The sequence below is a fragment of the Penicillium arizonense genome (assembly GCF_001773325.1).
Source record: "Penicillium arizonense strain CBS 141311 chromosome Unknown PENARI_contig015, whole genome shotgun sequence".
NCBI classification, from domain to species: Eukaryota; Fungi; Ascomycota; class Eurotiomycetes; order Eurotiales; family Aspergillaceae; genus Penicillium; species Penicillium arizonense.
Window position 1 is genome coordinate 702,351 of NW_019173292.1, and position 14,993 is coordinate 717,343.

General features: G+C 47.6%; 6 protein-coding genes across 6 annotated transcripts; 4 read left to right on the top strand and 2 right to left on the bottom strand.

The window, feature by feature from the left end:
• Positions 1–35: 35 nt before the first annotated feature.
• On the top strand, positions 36–2,029 carry PENARI_c015G07705 (uncharacterized protein; the record flags this gene model as incomplete). Its single annotated transcript, XM_022633823.1, has 4 exons — positions 36–292; positions 360–630; positions 689–1,031; positions 1,098–2,029. The coding sequence occupies 4 exons, from the start codon at positions 36–38 to the stop codon at positions 2,027–2,029; spliced, it is 1,803 nt and encodes a 600-aa protein (XP_022486379.1).
• Positions 2,030–2,677: 648 nt separating this feature from the next.
• PENARI_c015G08882 (protein kinase family protein) lies at positions 2,678–5,588 on the top strand (the record flags this gene model as incomplete). The annotated part of the gene is made up of 3 exons (XM_022633852.1): positions 2,678–4,612; positions 4,676–5,074; positions 5,136–5,588. The coding sequence occupies 3 exons, from the start codon at positions 2,678–2,680 to the stop codon at positions 5,586–5,588; spliced, it is 2,787 nt and encodes a 928-aa protein (XP_022486399.1).
• Positions 5,589–5,626: 38 nt separating this feature from the next.
• Positions 5,627–6,572, bottom strand: PENARI_c015G12449 (uncharacterized protein; the record flags this gene model as incomplete). Its single annotated transcript, XM_022633936.1, has 2 exons — positions 5,627–5,890; positions 5,979–6,572. 2 exons carry the CDS (start codon positions 6,570–6,572, stop codon positions 5,627–5,629), a joined length of 858 nt encoding a protein of 285 aa, XP_022486282.1.
• Positions 6,573–7,358: 786 nt separating this feature from the next.
• PENARI_c015G00034 (uncharacterized protein) lies at positions 7,359–7,715 on the bottom strand (the record flags this gene model as incomplete). The annotated part of the gene is made up of 4 exons (XM_022633656.1): positions 7,359–7,365; positions 7,422–7,432; positions 7,489–7,536; positions 7,590–7,715. 4 exons carry the CDS (start codon positions 7,713–7,715, stop codon positions 7,359–7,361), a joined length of 192 nt encoding a protein of 63 aa, XP_022486409.1.
• A 491-nt stretch (positions 7,716–8,206) lies between these two features.
• PENARI_c015G08367 (uncharacterized protein) lies at positions 8,207–10,693 on the top strand (the record flags this gene model as incomplete). Its single annotated transcript, XM_022633839.1, has 9 exons — positions 8,207–8,799; positions 8,889–9,045; positions 9,120–9,210; positions 9,286–9,321; positions 9,366–9,426; positions 9,476–10,001; positions 10,112–10,200; positions 10,255–10,471; positions 10,529–10,693. The coding sequence occupies 9 exons, from the start codon at positions 8,207–8,209 to the stop codon at positions 10,691–10,693; spliced, it is 1,935 nt and encodes a 644-aa protein (XP_022486385.1).
• Positions 10,694–12,225: 1,532 nt separating this feature from the next.
• PENARI_c015G10755 (alpha-L-arabinofuranosidase A) lies at positions 12,226–14,535 on the top strand (the record flags this gene model as incomplete). The annotated part of the gene is made up of 8 exons (XM_022633894.1): positions 12,226–12,345; positions 12,402–12,851; positions 12,906–13,022; positions 13,094–13,283; positions 13,339–13,758; positions 13,807–13,961; positions 14,011–14,118; positions 14,188–14,535. 8 exons carry the CDS (start codon positions 12,226–12,228, stop codon positions 14,533–14,535), a joined length of 1,908 nt encoding a protein of 635 aa, XP_022486415.1.
• Positions 14,536–14,993: the final 458 nt, after the last annotated feature.

Consider the following 14,993-nt stretch of genomic DNA (forward strand, 5'->3'; position numbering starts at 1 on the left):
CCTGGTCTCTTGACTATCTCTGTCATTATTTCTCTATGGGTCTTCGTCCCTTGATCAAGAGGGGCCGAGCGGTCATGCGCCGCTTGGGCGCCGACAATACTGATACTGCGCCTAGCTTTTGGGTCGAAACTACCGAGGGAGCTACCTTCGAGGAAGCCAAGAGAGAGCCTACTGTTGAGGCTCCGGCTCAAGAGCCGGAGCAGCCTGCCGCTGACCTTCAGCATGGTGTCCGCAATGTCGAGGCTATTACCATGACCTGGTCTAAGACCACCCTGATCTGTGTCTTTATCAAGTATGTTCCTTTTGACTTTTGTTTGCCAGCCGACCAAACTCCAAGATCTAACAAGTAATTTTCATAGTATCTGGTTCCTCTACTTTGTCAATGCCTTCCAGTCCACAGTGTTCTACAGCTTGAGTCCGTACATTTCCAGCTCTTTCCAGGCTCACTCCTTGTCTGGTGTGCCCATGGCTCTCGCTGATGCTTTCACTGCGGCTTGTTACCTACCTGTCGGAAAGCTCATGGATACCTGGGGTCGTGCCCAGGGTTTCCTTCTGATGACCGTCTGTGCTACTCTTGGCTTGATCCTGTTCGCCTCGTGTAACAGCTTTGCCATCTACTGTGTTGGATATGTAAGGTGGCCAACAAGAGACTCACCGCAAAGTTTTATGATACTGACTATCGATGCAGATCTTCTATCAGCTTGGCTTCAGTGGAATGGAGTATTCCATCGATGTCCTTACGGCCGATTCCTCTACCTTGAAGAACCGAGGTCTGGCATTCGCCTTCACCTCGTCGCCCTATATTATCACTGCCTTTGCTGGCCCCAAGGTTGCCGACGAGTTCCTCTACCAAGTTAGCTGGCGTTGGGGCATTGGCTGCTGGGCCATTATTTTCCCTATCGTTGCGGCGCCATTGTACTACATGCTCCAGAGCAACTTGAACAAAGCTGTCGAGCAGGGCCATGTTCTTAGACAGCCCAGCGGCCGCACCTTCTTGCAGAATGTCTGGTACTGGACGATGCAGTTCGATCGTGGGTATTCCTGCCTCCTCGGCTATTAGCCGCATCGTTAAATTCACTAATCCTGACCTTGATCAGTGCCCGGTGTTGCCATGTTTACCATCGGTCTCGTTCTGTTCGAGGTTCCCTTCGATATTGCCAGTGAGGCTCCTAACGGCTGGGCCTCCGGGTACATCATTGCTATGCTTGTTGTCGGATTCTGCATGCTCTTCATCTTTGGCTTTTACGAATGGAAAGTGGCTCCCGTGCCGCTGCTCCCTATGGAGTTCTTGCTCGACCGGACGGTCCTCGGCGCCTGTCTCTTGGATGCAACTTACCAGATCTCTTACTACTGCTGGTACAACTATTTCACTTCTTTCTTGCAGGTTGTCAACAACGTGACTGTTGCCCAGGCTGGTTACATCAGTAACACCTTTGATGTTGTCTCCGGAGTACTCCTCCTCATTGTCGGTTTCATCATCCGCCAGACTGGCCGCTTCAAGTGGCTGCTCTACATTTCCGTTCCTCTGTACCTTTTGTCGCAGGGTTTGATGATCTACTTCCGCAAGCCTAACATGTCGGTCGGGTATCAGGTTATGTGTCAGATCTTCATCTCTATTGGTGGTTCAATTTTCATTATCGTCGAGCAGCTCGCTATTCTGGCCGCCGTGGATCACCAACACGTCGCCGCAGCTCTGGCCTTGCTCAATGTCGTTGGCACGATTGGTGACTCCGCCGGTTACACTATCTGCACCGCTATCTGGACCAACACCTTCGAGAAGGCGCTCATCCGCTACCTTCCTGAATCAGTTCTGTCGAACTTGGATATGATCTACGAGGATCTCAACACGCAGATCGGCTACCCAGTTGGAAGCGCGACAAGAACAGCTATTCAGAATGCGTACGCATACACTGAGGTGCGGTTGCTTGCCACTGGTTTGGGTATCATGGCTCTGGCCATTGCTTGGACTATTATGATAAGAGACATTGATCTCAAAAAGAAGCCCCAGGTCAAGGGTGTCGTCTTCTAAAAAGCCCAAGGAAGGGGACAGGCGGTGTTCCTCAGGTATATATCCGCATCCTGTGAAATGGGCTCTCTATTTCGCAAAATTACTTCGAGGGACTCAGTGGTGGCCGTTGGTTCTGATCGCTATCTGCTGCTTCATCCTTCGCGTTGTCCATTTGTTGTCACTCCGCTTTACATATGTCAAGCTCTGCTCTTGTCCGGTCTGATAAAGAAGAAACCTCCATACTAATAATATATACCCGAATTGATCTTTTTCGCGAGCCTTGCTTCCTCTCATCATTTGCAAATTTTCTACAGTTGGTGCCATGAATCTGAGGCAGCAATTTCCAAGCCCTGTACCTCTTCTTTCGACGATAAAATAGGATCATAGTGTTATCTAGTGAAACGTGGTGGACACTTGGTGGAAAAGGGGTTTGCCAAATGCACCTGGGTAAAACACCTGGGCAAAACAGCTGGGTGACTATCAGCCCCTGTTGGTTTTGCTTTTTCTTTTGCCCACCAGGCTTGCGGGCTATGTCTAGCGCACTTTGACACTTTAGCTAAACACGTTGGCCGTATCCGGTGCGGGGCTTCAGGTAACTTACTGACTAAAGATATTGTGTTATGCTTGTCCAAGCTCTCGACATATCACACCCTCAACATACGCTCCGCAATGGCATCAGACCAATACGCAGAATTATGTGACCAGATTTATGCGCAGATCATGGGAAAGTTGGAGAATTGCTACAAAGACGGGACTCGAGTTGCTCGTTTTGCTCCGATCGGAACCGCCGAAGAGGTGCTGAACCCAGAGATTCTATACTCTTTCTTTCGCAGTCTTCAGTTGCCTCAAATCAAAACAAAAGACCTCAACCTTGGACTGGATAATTTGGTCAAGAGGATGGAGGAAAGGGGGCTATACACCTTTCTGGCCATTCTTATCTTCACCTCGTGTACAATAGAGGCCGCTCGAACATTCACCCTGAAGCTGTTAGCTCCCAAGGAGAGGCCCAAAGATTCTGGCTCCCTGCCAGCAGAGCGCGAAGCCCTTACATCGATTTTTGGGGATCCGGTCACGCCAGACAAAATTCTGTCGGCGCAGGCATGTTTTTGTCCAATTGTGATTTGCAGCAAAGAAAAGGACCGGATTGAGAGCTTGGAGCGCGAATGTCTTCCCTATTTGGAGCAGGAGCTTCGAGGAGAAGGAGCGTTTGGCACGGTGTATCGGGTGAAGATCGCCAAGGGCCACTTCTACACTCGTAAGCTGGGATCAGCAAATTCGAACCCTGTTGATATCGCGCGCAAAGACTTCCGATCCAACGAAGACATTGAGCTCGAGGTCATGCAGCAGATTCTATCTTGTAAGCAGACCTGTGCAAACATTGTTGAAATTTATGGGAGCCTTGAAATCGGCTCGACCGGATACAGCATTTTCATGCCCCTCGCCATTTCGGACCTCAGGGCTCATATGAAAAACGATACGCGTCCAAGACCAAGTGCGACTGAAAGAACAGATATGATCCTCGCTGCTGCAGGGGTCGCCGGGGGCTTGAAATTCCTCCATAATGGCATGGATATGCCTCGGGGTGGAAAGCTAGTCTGTTACCATATGGACCTAAAACCAGATAACATTTTGATTTTTCTAGACAAGGTTGATGGTCATGGGAAGCCGCATTATATCTGGAAGATCAGTGACTTCGGCATGTCTCGTGTCAGGTACCAGGATGATAATGAGGTCGAAAGGCACGAGAGAACCCTCACAAGTTGGTTTCATGAAAGGCCCGTGGTCCCATCTCTCGCTGGGACTTATAACAGGCGACTAGAGGGCACATATCTGGCACCTGAATCTCTTCTCCCAAGCAGAAGTATGAAGGCTGCCAGCGACGTCTGGTCCCTGGGTTGTATCACCAGTGTTCTATTTACATACTTGGCGGAGGGCAGAACTGGAGTGTCCACGTATCAAGACAGGAGGACAGAACATCACAACGCAAATAGCTATGATCGCTTTTTTGTCGCAAACACAGCCTTCGGACGTCCAAAGGTTCACCCAGAGATCAAACTATGGCATGATCTTTTAATCAAGAAAGCGAGCCAGCAAAGCCCAGAAGAGGGACAAGCCTTGAGGTCAATATTGAATTATCTCGAGCGAAATATTCTTCTTCTGGATCAGCAAAACCGATGTCCTGCGGAAGATTTAGAAAAACAACTGAACAAAACCCATCGAGCATACAGCGAGTTGGATAACACACCGAGGGAACGTCCAAGCGCTGAACAACACGACTTTCGCACACTGCTACAGAACATACGCATAAGTGGGCCAATGGGCAATAAGAAAAAGGCTGCTTCCAAGCGGGCTGACGTTTGGTTCTTCAACCCTAAGGAAGCGTTCAAAGACTGCGAAATCTCTCCGGATGGGTCTATTATCGCATTTTGGACTGACTTCAAGATTTCGCTCTACACCCAGTCCTTTAGACGCACAGAGGATGAGGAACTACACCCGGTTGCAGAGTTTTCATTAAATACGACTGGCGAACCTCGGCGTTTTTGGAAAAGCATTAGCTTGACAAGTAGTTATTTGATAGCTTCCTTGTCAGGAAATAATTTCCAGGTAAGAACTCAGCTCCATCCCATGTTGGGCATCCAACTATTTACTAAATTTGCTGGTCACAAGTGCTTTGTTTTTGATCTCCGGCGTGATCGACGAACGAATAAAAAGCCGACTATCAATTTCAACCATTATCGCTCCGTTTCTATTCCGCTACCTGAAATAAAAGAGGTGGCTATTTCGCCTGGAGGTAAGACGATGGCATGCATTGTGCGTGACAAAGATAAAGACGACAACCCAGGCTCATTATACATTGGCACTGTCAAATCCCCAAACGAGTGGAAACTAGGAAGGAAACTGAAGTGGCCAGCGTCGGACGTTATTCAACTTTCATTCTCAGGGGAGAATGATATCTACATTGTCTTCCGGCCACAACGCACCATCCAGACCCATAAACATGAGATTCCCATCCTCCATGCATGCCTCGCAACGAAGCATATGTATCCTCTAGTTATTGAGCCGCGAGTAAGTCTCGCTTCTGCTGTCCAATGAGCAGCCCTTTCTTCTGTGCTAACCGAGGTATCAGGGCATTGAAAGTAGCAGTACTGTTGGCCTTTTTACTACACTTGCCCCGTTCTCTCAACGTCCTGAAATCTGCGCGATTGTCACTCGGGAGAAACAGCTGCATATCCAGAGCCTCACGGAGCTGGACAAAGCTACCCCTACCATCCAGACGAGCATCAAAAATTATCGAGTGATCAAGTTGATTACGGGACAGAACGATGAGGTCATGTTTGCAGTGGGGAGGCAAGTGGGAGTTCATAAGATGCTTTTGCTCGAGGTCACTATGCCACAGGAAGAGGCTACCGATATTTCTGTGAAGGAAATTGCCGCGCTCCCGAACCTTTCCCATCACTGCGAGTTCACTGCGAGGATTGTCTCTGATCACGACGGGAGCCACCTCCTTCTTGCCGCTCTTCTTGATGCCAATGAATGTGGTATATACAAAGTCCGTCTGAGTGGGCCCAGCTCAGGCTGAAGGGTGAGCCAAATGTCAGGTACAGACCCAGCAACATTTTAGGCCTCACCCTCATGAAACTCTTTGACTTCCTTTGTTCCAATTTTAAGCTGTCTCTTGAGATCTTGCACTTTCCAAGCTGGGACCATGCGTATCTTTGGTAGACGGAACGTCGCTCCGTCGCGGCGCATTAGCCAGAAGTAAAGGAGATATGTCACTGCTGTAAGACCGAATGAGGACAGAAAGAAAATCCATATCATAGATGTGCCAACTATACGGCTATTCTCTGTATCCAGGTCGAAGAAATTCATTCCAAAAAATGTCTATTTGGATGGCTGTTAGTAAACTGTGATGTTGCAGTGGAATGGAATCGAATTGGAATCGAATTGGAATTCTGGGGGAGAAACTCACTGCAATGAATGACGTTGGGAGGTAAAACAAAGTCAGCCTGGTAATAAACACGGCTGATTTGTTCAATTCGAGAATATTTTTGTTTTGCTCCTGTGCCAAAAGCTGATCCCGCATCAATAAGGTGTCAGATAGCAGCTTGGCGACACTCTGTGCTCGTTGCTGCAGATACGTTGCAGATTGAGAATAGATCTTGCAGTATCGAGTCTGGTTTTTGAGACAGTTAATGCCGTATTTCGTTTCTTCAGTCTCTGACTTCGAGCTAATAAGTGCACATAAGTCTTGGAGAAGGTCCATCGTCGACGCAAGGATAGCTGGGACTTGACGGAAACGAGTTTCTAGGCTGTTCAACGTAGTCAGGGTGTCATGTCCCAGTCCCAACGGCTCTTCGATAAAAGTTGCTAGTGCGTCCTTTGCAACAGGCAAGAATCGGTTCTCAATCGTCGTAATGTACTTTCTCCATGCGGGGAAATATGCCGTGAACAACAGCCGGTGTAGCCAGAAGGGATCGGCTTCTATCTTCGAGTGATAGCTAGACATAGACAGCCATTTTGCTGCTTCGAGATGTGCTTTTGATTGAGGAGTTGGGCTGAGCATTATAAATATACTCTGCGAAGTCGTTCTGTCGTATCGGTGATAGACTCCAGTCTGTCGAATCACCCATCTGTCGTCTTTTTCCTTGTACTCCGGGTATTTGATTGTGTATGATACTTCTATCATATTTTAAGCCAAACAATTCGAATTTCCATGTTGGGGTTTCGGGTGAGTACCTGTGATAGAACCTAGAGAGATCTCGGTACATGGAGTACAAAACACCGCGTCAATATCTGCACTGCGATGATTGCGAGAATAGAAGCACGAAGCCACTTCCCAGAATAGTGGACCAATGTCATGGTTCAAAACAATGAGATCGAGCATGGGTTTTGTAGCTTCTAATGGCCCCCGGGAATTTCGTTGACAGATCGATCTATCAAATGTCAGTGATGGTCAACACGATTCTGGGCCAACAAACATCAAGCGAAATTTGTGAGAATTACTCTCGTCACTCTGGAAGTATGTTTCAAGGTCCTCTGTTGTGAAAAACTTCGAACTTCGACCGCAGTGTGCTGTTGACAATGCCCCATCGAGTCCGATTTCGAAAACTTCTACGGGATGAACCGGTTTCCTAACGCTGTAGTAATCAAAAGATGGCATCGTGATAATATAGTTAGATTCTTCTCAATTAGATCAACTGCAAGCAGTCTCTCGATTATTATAGCATTCAAAGCTAGGCGCACAGCGCATTGTCCCCTTCCCCCTGCATTCGAACTGCGCCTCAAATTCATGCATGTACATATACTGCCCTTCGTATTCCTTTCACCACAGCCCCCAGTCTAATTGTCTTCATATGCTCTAGTCACAAATTGTCAGTATTGCTCATGAGTGTCCAACCAGAATATCTCTTACTCGAACTCAACCTATAAACTTGCCATCAGCTACGGACCTCGACGTTTCTCTGGAGGTTCATTCTCACCGTCTCCACCACTCTTGGGGCAATAAATGACCATATTTCATCTTGCAACTGCCCTAGTATTCAGCCTTGTGCCCGATAAAATGGGGTTCCAAGCGAAATACCCGAATCTTGAAATCGGTTTGCCCCGGAAACAGTTGCTCGAGGCAAGCCTGGAGACTTTCTCTGTTCAAGTAACGGCGATCAACTGTTTGACGACGTTCGTTGTCCGCGAGAGGCCTGTCTGGCATTTTTTTTTAGGATGATCGGTTTTCTCCAGTATTTCTCGTGGAGGTAAGATATGCGGGCCTCATAAGTCGCCAGGATCTGCGGCTGAAACGTGGTTTATCTCACTCTGCCACGTCACGAAGCCGATCTTTACCCAGGTTCCTTTTGCACGAGGGCCCTGCATGATTTATGGCGAATCTCTGTCTCTCTCTTATCTCTGAGTCGAGACTATACCCATTTAATCAGTGACTATTCCAAATACGGAGATTCTTTTCCGCTGTCGTGTGACTCGACAGGGTTGTTGCGTGTCCGAGTCGCCCGGGTGAAGATGAGGGGGTCTCGATACGAGGCTTTGAGGCATAGCATTCGGCTTTCACCTGGTCGCCGAGTTAGCTACTTATGCATGAAATGCGGCTCATAATGCCAGGTTCATTGGCTGTCTACCATGTGCGATCCCGAACCGTAAAGTTATTAGGTTGTGATAGATAAGGAAATTTCAACCTCAATTCTCGACATGTCAGAGGCAGTCGAACCATCGGAATGGCAACCAGACTGGCTTTCTGAGTTGGTGAACAGATCAACAAGATCGGCCATATTATCGACACCCTTTACAAGTGACCAGACAGAAGGACACCTCCCAGCACCATCTGAACAGCAAAATGATCCAATCAGTTCAGGGAACTCTGCCAATGCGAGTCAACCGCCTCTCGCAGACTCCGAGTCTACTCATATCTTTGACTATCGCGAAGAAACGCGTCTTCCTGTGACTCCCAGTGGAGAAAGAAGTGTCCGGAGGACATTGAAAGGGATACATTTATTTGTGCGTATAGAAATTCTCTATCATAATGCGCCACGCTCATCAAACCAGATGATCACAGTCAATGCAACGCTCGGAACAGGACTTTACTGGCGTGGCGGTCAAATACTTGAACTAGGTGGCCCCTTGGCAGTGCTTGTATCTTTTCTCGTCGTTGGGTTGCTATCATGGGCCGTCATGCAATGCATTACTGAAATGTTGTGCATTTGGCCAATACCTGGCGCACTATCGGTATATGTGAGCCAGTTCGTTGACGAAGAACTTGGTATTACTGTCGGTATCACTTACTGGTTCGTGTGTCCCCAAGATAACTAAGTTTGATTCTTTAACGAAGTGATACCCGACAGTCAAGTTACTGAGGCGCTGATAAATCTCATAGGTTCACATACTCAATGTCGTTCTCTACGTTAGTGGCAACCTCGGCCGCGGAATTCAATTTCTGGCGCGGTATTAATGACAGTCGAACTATCCAAGGCGTGGTCATATACTTCTTGATCCCACTCATATTGGTTCTCCTTAATACAATGCGTATTCAGGTAGGCTTAATCGTCACTGTTCCCTGCTCCCGGCTTTTTTTGGATGTTTGAAGTGAGTACTGACAAGTGTTAAGATATATGGATGGCTAGAGGTAGCTACAGGAAGTTTGAAGATATTCTTTCTTATTTTCATTATCATTGCCCTCATCGCGATCAACCTCGGGGGTAAGTAGAAACACCCTCTTATCATAGTTTACGAATGACTTTGATCGCTCAAAGTTGTGTACTAAATACGAATAGCGGGTTCGAAAGAGAGCCTCCACTATGGCGCTGAGAGTAAGTCACTCGAAATGGTATATGAATGCAGCTAAAAGTGATAGATTGGGGCTCACCTACCGACTTCGATAGAGATGCAGCCGATAACTGGGTCATTTCCCTGCTGTGGGTGATTTCGAATAGCTTTGACTTACAACATGACTAATTACCCTAGCATGAGTATATCAATTGCAACGTTCGCATATGTAGGAGTTGAAGTCGTTTCCTCATCTGTGCTTGAAGCAAAGTCACCAAATCTTTCCAAGGGCGGAGGTAACCCGTTCAAGTTCTCTGCTATCTACATTCCAGTATTCGCGACAGTTGCATATTGCCTCAGTGGGGTTCTCGGGACATTGGATATTGCGTGGAACCATCCTCATCTTCCTCGACTTAGCTGGCTTCCACCGGATCTAAACAAAGATGACAAATCTCCAAGTCGTGCTGCCTTTGTTGTGATTGCTTTGGCTTCCAACATTCCGGGGCTAGATGACACTTTCAACGCTTTTCTGGTGTTTACCTGTCTTTCCTGCGCAGCCACTAATCTATACGTCGCCTCACGAACGTTGTTTGGTTTAACCAGTCGGTTGGAAGGTGGTGAAGGCCGGCGGTGGTACTTACGTGTCCTTGCTTCGTTTGGGAAAACGGATGGTCGTCAGGTTCCTTTACGGGCTATGATATTCTCTGCAGTTGCGTTCTGGTGGGTACCTTTTCTCCAACTCATTCGCGGAACTAAAAGCCCTCGGTCCTCTGTCAATACGGTATTTCTATCACAGCCCTGTCTAATCACAGCCCAACGTTAACCTGGGACCAGTTTGTTGAAGTGCTAAGTGAAATGGCATCTGTAAGTGTTTTGCACGTTTGGGCTTGCGAATGTCTAGCATTTATTCGCTTCTATCGGTGGTAAGTCTGACCATCATCACGGGCGATCAATATATTGACATAAATTTCATTTAGCATCTATCAACATCGGGAATATCTTGAGCGTGAAAACATCGCTCTGGTTCAGCGCTGGAGTGTAAAAAATTATTCCGACTACCCGTACCGCAGTTATGGACAGCCACTGCTTGCATATCTAGCACTGTCTGGATGTATATTTGTTTTGTTGGTGGCTAATGGAGCTGCATTGTGGAACGGCTTCCACCTTTTACCTTTCCTCGCCTCATACCTAACTGTAAGTGATATATGGCTATCTTTAGTTGGAGGTGTGCTAATTGTCAAACACTTGCAGGTTATTGTCTTCATTGGCATTTGGATTCTGTTGAAGATTTTTCGGTCGGCGCCGTGGTCTTTCGTCGATCTTTCACAACCTAAAAGAGTTGCCGAGATATTCAGACATCTGCATGATATCCGTTTGGGTGGAACGGATTCTACTGAGGATATTTCGGAAGGTTGAATGACTATTTGCTGTTATTGTAGCACATGCATCATCTAACGTTAGTTTGTCTTCTACGACAAATAAAATATATATTCCCGGTTTTTCGTTTGGGACTAGGGGTCCGTCTCAGCAATGCGCTATTCCCTGTCAATTCTCACTTAACCAAGCCTAATCACCAGATCTTGACCATAATATGATAACCTGACCCCTTCCGGATTCCAAGAAGTCTTACGGTTGGTTTTATATTCAAGGCCTGAGAATCAAGGCCACAACACAGACAAAAAGTCGAACCGGCGAAACTTCAGCGTAAGAAAAACCAATTTAATCACATATAATTGCGCTTGATTAGAGAGACTATTCAAGGAGAGTTGTGTTGAGAGGCCAAAAAAAAAAATGAAAAAGCTGTAAATCAAGTGCAGGATGGGGAGGGGTAAAAAAAGAAAACAAAAAAATTCCGGTGGGCCGGAGTCGAACCGGCGACATTCAGATTACAATGGTCAATTACAGTCTGACGCCATAAACCAACTAGACGACCGCCGGATGGTTGTTGAAAATCGATCATTCTTTGGCTACATGACGCACCACTGGGTTGGGTTGTTTTGCTTCTCTCGGACGCGCATCTTGTCGTGCATGCATCTCATGTTCTTCCAGTGCATCTGGCGATCTGCCTGGAATAAATGATACCAACCCATTACATTCAAACCCTTGATTCTCGGCTAGGATCCTTCATTCTTGGGAGATTCTACCCAATTCATCCGGCATGTTGCTGTTACACAACTCGACTAAGCCTTTCCAATACCCGTGGACATAGCATTGCCACACCCAAACCCGTTGTTATACTTGGCACGGGTAGTTTTCCCATTCTATTTTCTACCTCTTCCCAGATAACATGTTTTCCGGTTTCCTGAGGATATTATTAATGACACAAGCCACGGAAGTGGAGGTTCTGCATGAAGATGCGGAGAAAGGCGCGTCGATTTACCCGTCAATCACAACCCACATTCCGCTCCATGGCGTTGACCACTACCCCTCAAAAGGCGGCCAAGAAATATGTGCCCCTTGAAGACGGCACGATCTCCCAAATCAGAACGAAGAGGCGTTATGGCTTTACTTGCAGCGTGAGCCTCGGCGCTCTCTTGTCAACATGCAGGTGCAACGTCGTCGCATGGCTCCATGCAGGGGACATGCCATTAGTTCTGCCGATGTTTCCCCACGCATTGTCTGTCTAGTCCGCCTGCAGGGGTGAACTGCTAGTCCATGCACTCCTCATGGAGATTTACCTAAAGGGGACTGGAGGCTCGGTACTTCTCCTGCCGTCGGCTAGTATTGTCCTCTAGAATCAGTCGATCATCATAAGCTTAACCCCTCAGATCTCATTTCGGAGAGATCGGGACAGATGAGGAGAAACACATTTAGCCGGCGATGCACTCCTTGCTGGGCGTTTCATTTGCCTGTATATAAATCTCCCAGGAACTCGGCTTGCGGCAATCCTTTTGCATTCAGTATAGAATTGGAGATTGAGAGAGCTAGTTGACTATATAAACGGCATTATGCTGGGTCAATACCTTCTTCTGCCGCTTCTGGCATCGTATGGTGCAGCAGTCACCATTTCAGTAGCGAAGTCTGGTGGCAATGCTACAAGCGGCCTGCAATATGGTGCTATGGAAGAGGTATATACATGAGCACCCATTCAATGCGCTACAACTGAATCTAATCACTGTTTCAGGAAATCAATCACTGTGGAGAAGGAGGTCTTTACGCTGAATTAATTCGCAACCGAGCTTTCCAAGGGAGTACCAAGTTTCCTTCTTCACTTGATGCCTGGACTGCTGTTGGGGGGTCTTCGCTGTCTCTGAAGAACCTTACCGATCCATTGTCCACTGCCTTGCCAACGTCGGTCAATGTCAAGGGCACTGGCACAGCTGGTTTGACCAACGCGGGCTTTTGGGGGATTGACGTTCGCCCTCAGAAGTATACCGGATCATTCTACGTGAAGGGCTCGTATAAGGGCTCTTTCACTGCTGCCCTTCAATCCGCCAGTGGCAAGGTTCTAGCCAGCACCAAGGTGACCTCGAAGAGTGTTGCAAACGAATGGGTGCAGCATTCCTTCACTCTGACTCCATCGAAGAAGGCTTCAAGCTCCAACAACACTTTCTCGCTGACATTTGATGGTTCGGTGAGATTCAGGCTTATATTTGCGTGTACAAGTGCCCCCGCTAATACTTCACAGAAAGCATCAGGCGGCTCCCTTGATTTCAATCTGATCAGTTTGTTCCCGCCCACATGGAACGACCGTCCCAATGGCATGCGGAAAGAGTTGATGCAAGCCATGGCTGATCTAGGTCCCGTAAGTGAACGAAGTTTACAAAATATAGCACTTTGGAATAGCCACACACGGTATACTGATGCATTTAACAGAAATTCCTTCGTTTCCCTGGAGGTAACAACCTGGAGGGTGACACCATCGAAGGCCGCTGGAAGTGGAACGAAACTATTGGACCCCTCAAGGACAGACCTGGCCGTGCAACCACCTGGCAATATGGTGAAACCGGCGGAATGGGCCTGGTTGAGTATATGGAATGGTGTGATGATCTTGGAATGGAGCCCAGTGAGTCAATACATCCACCATGATCTGATTTACGTATCTGATGAGGGTACTATAGTCCTTGCGGTTTGGGCTGGACTTGCCCTGAACGGTGATCTCGTCCCCGAGGCCGACCTCGATTTCTACGTGCAAGATGCACTTAACGAGATCGAGTTCTTGACTGGCTCTGTGGATACTAAGTATGGTGCTCTGCGCGCTAAGATTGGACATCCTGATCCTTGGACGATCCGGTACGTCGAGATTGGTAACGAGGATAACCTCAACAGAGGCTTGAGCTCGTACAAGTCATACCGGTTCCCGGCTTTCTATAAGGCTATTACCGAGAAGTATCCTGAGATTCAGGTTCTTGCTTCTACTATTGACATGACTATTCCTGGAACTGCGGGTGGTGATTACCACTTGTATGATATCCCCGATAACTTTATTACCAAGTTCGATATGTTTGATAGTTACAGTCCTGAGCACCCTATCCTTCTTGGTGAGTTACTCCGTGCATTTATAGGGATGTAAACTAACGATTATACAGGTGAGATTGCTGCCACCGAGACTAACAACGGCGTCGGCATCGACTGGAGTAATACCTACTTCTCTCTGTATCCCTGGTGGATTGGCTCGGTTGCCGAAGCAGTCTTCCTCCTGGGTGCTGAGCGCAACGCAGACAAGATCATTGGAACCACATACGTGAGTAGCCCAAACCAAGTCCCGTATAGTCGATCTAACCTCAAAACAGGCACCCTTCTTGATGAACTTGGATAGCTACCAGTGGTCCCCAACAATCCTCTCGTTCAACTCCAACCCCGACGAGACAGCCCGTTCAACCAGTTTCCATGTGTATAGCGTATGTTACTCCAACCAACACTTACATCCAAGGCGAACTCTCATATACTAACCCGAATGTTGGATATAGCTATTCAACCACAACCACATGACAAACACCCTGCCAGCAACATCTCCCGATGCCTTCGGTCCTCTATACTACGCAACCGGTCTAGATAACAAGACAAACTCCCACATCTTCAAGGCAGCCGTGTACAACAGCACCGCCGACGTTCCCGTATCCCTGACTTTCGACGGTATCGGCCGGGGTACTAACGCGGACCTGACCATCTTGACTGCGCCCGACGCCTTTTCCATGAACGAGGTTGGTGGCTCAAACATTGTTAAGAGCAAGACCACTACCATTAAGGCTGGCAAGAAGGGCGAGTTTAGTTTCAGCTTGCCTAACTTGAGTGTTGCGGTGCTTAGTACTAAGTAGTGAGTGCTTGGTTTTGAACATATTGTGTAGCCATTTTGGACTGCATATGGTGGTATAAAGCTATTTATATGGATAGCTCGTTATTGAATACATTGATTTTTAATTCCCACTTTGACATTTTACTTGCGGTTCAGCTTTGGGCATTTCAGCCCGCGGAAGTGTTGAGGGACCCAATGAGGGAGTTAGATCAGCGATAGGTCGCTTTAAAGAAAGGATGATAATCTATTGTTGACGCTCTCGAGACGGACTTGTCTTGCTATGCCTGTTTCCGCGGTCAGATTGCTGAAAGACCGCAGAGGTTTCACCAGACCGGTCCGTACCTTCAACCCAAGCACAGCAGTCGATACACGACACTGTAACCGGCCATTTCCCATCTGTACAGATACAACCTGAGGCTCAATAACCTGGACTTCAAACTCGGCATCAACCTGGGGTCTACCTGGCGTTCCGAGATGGGT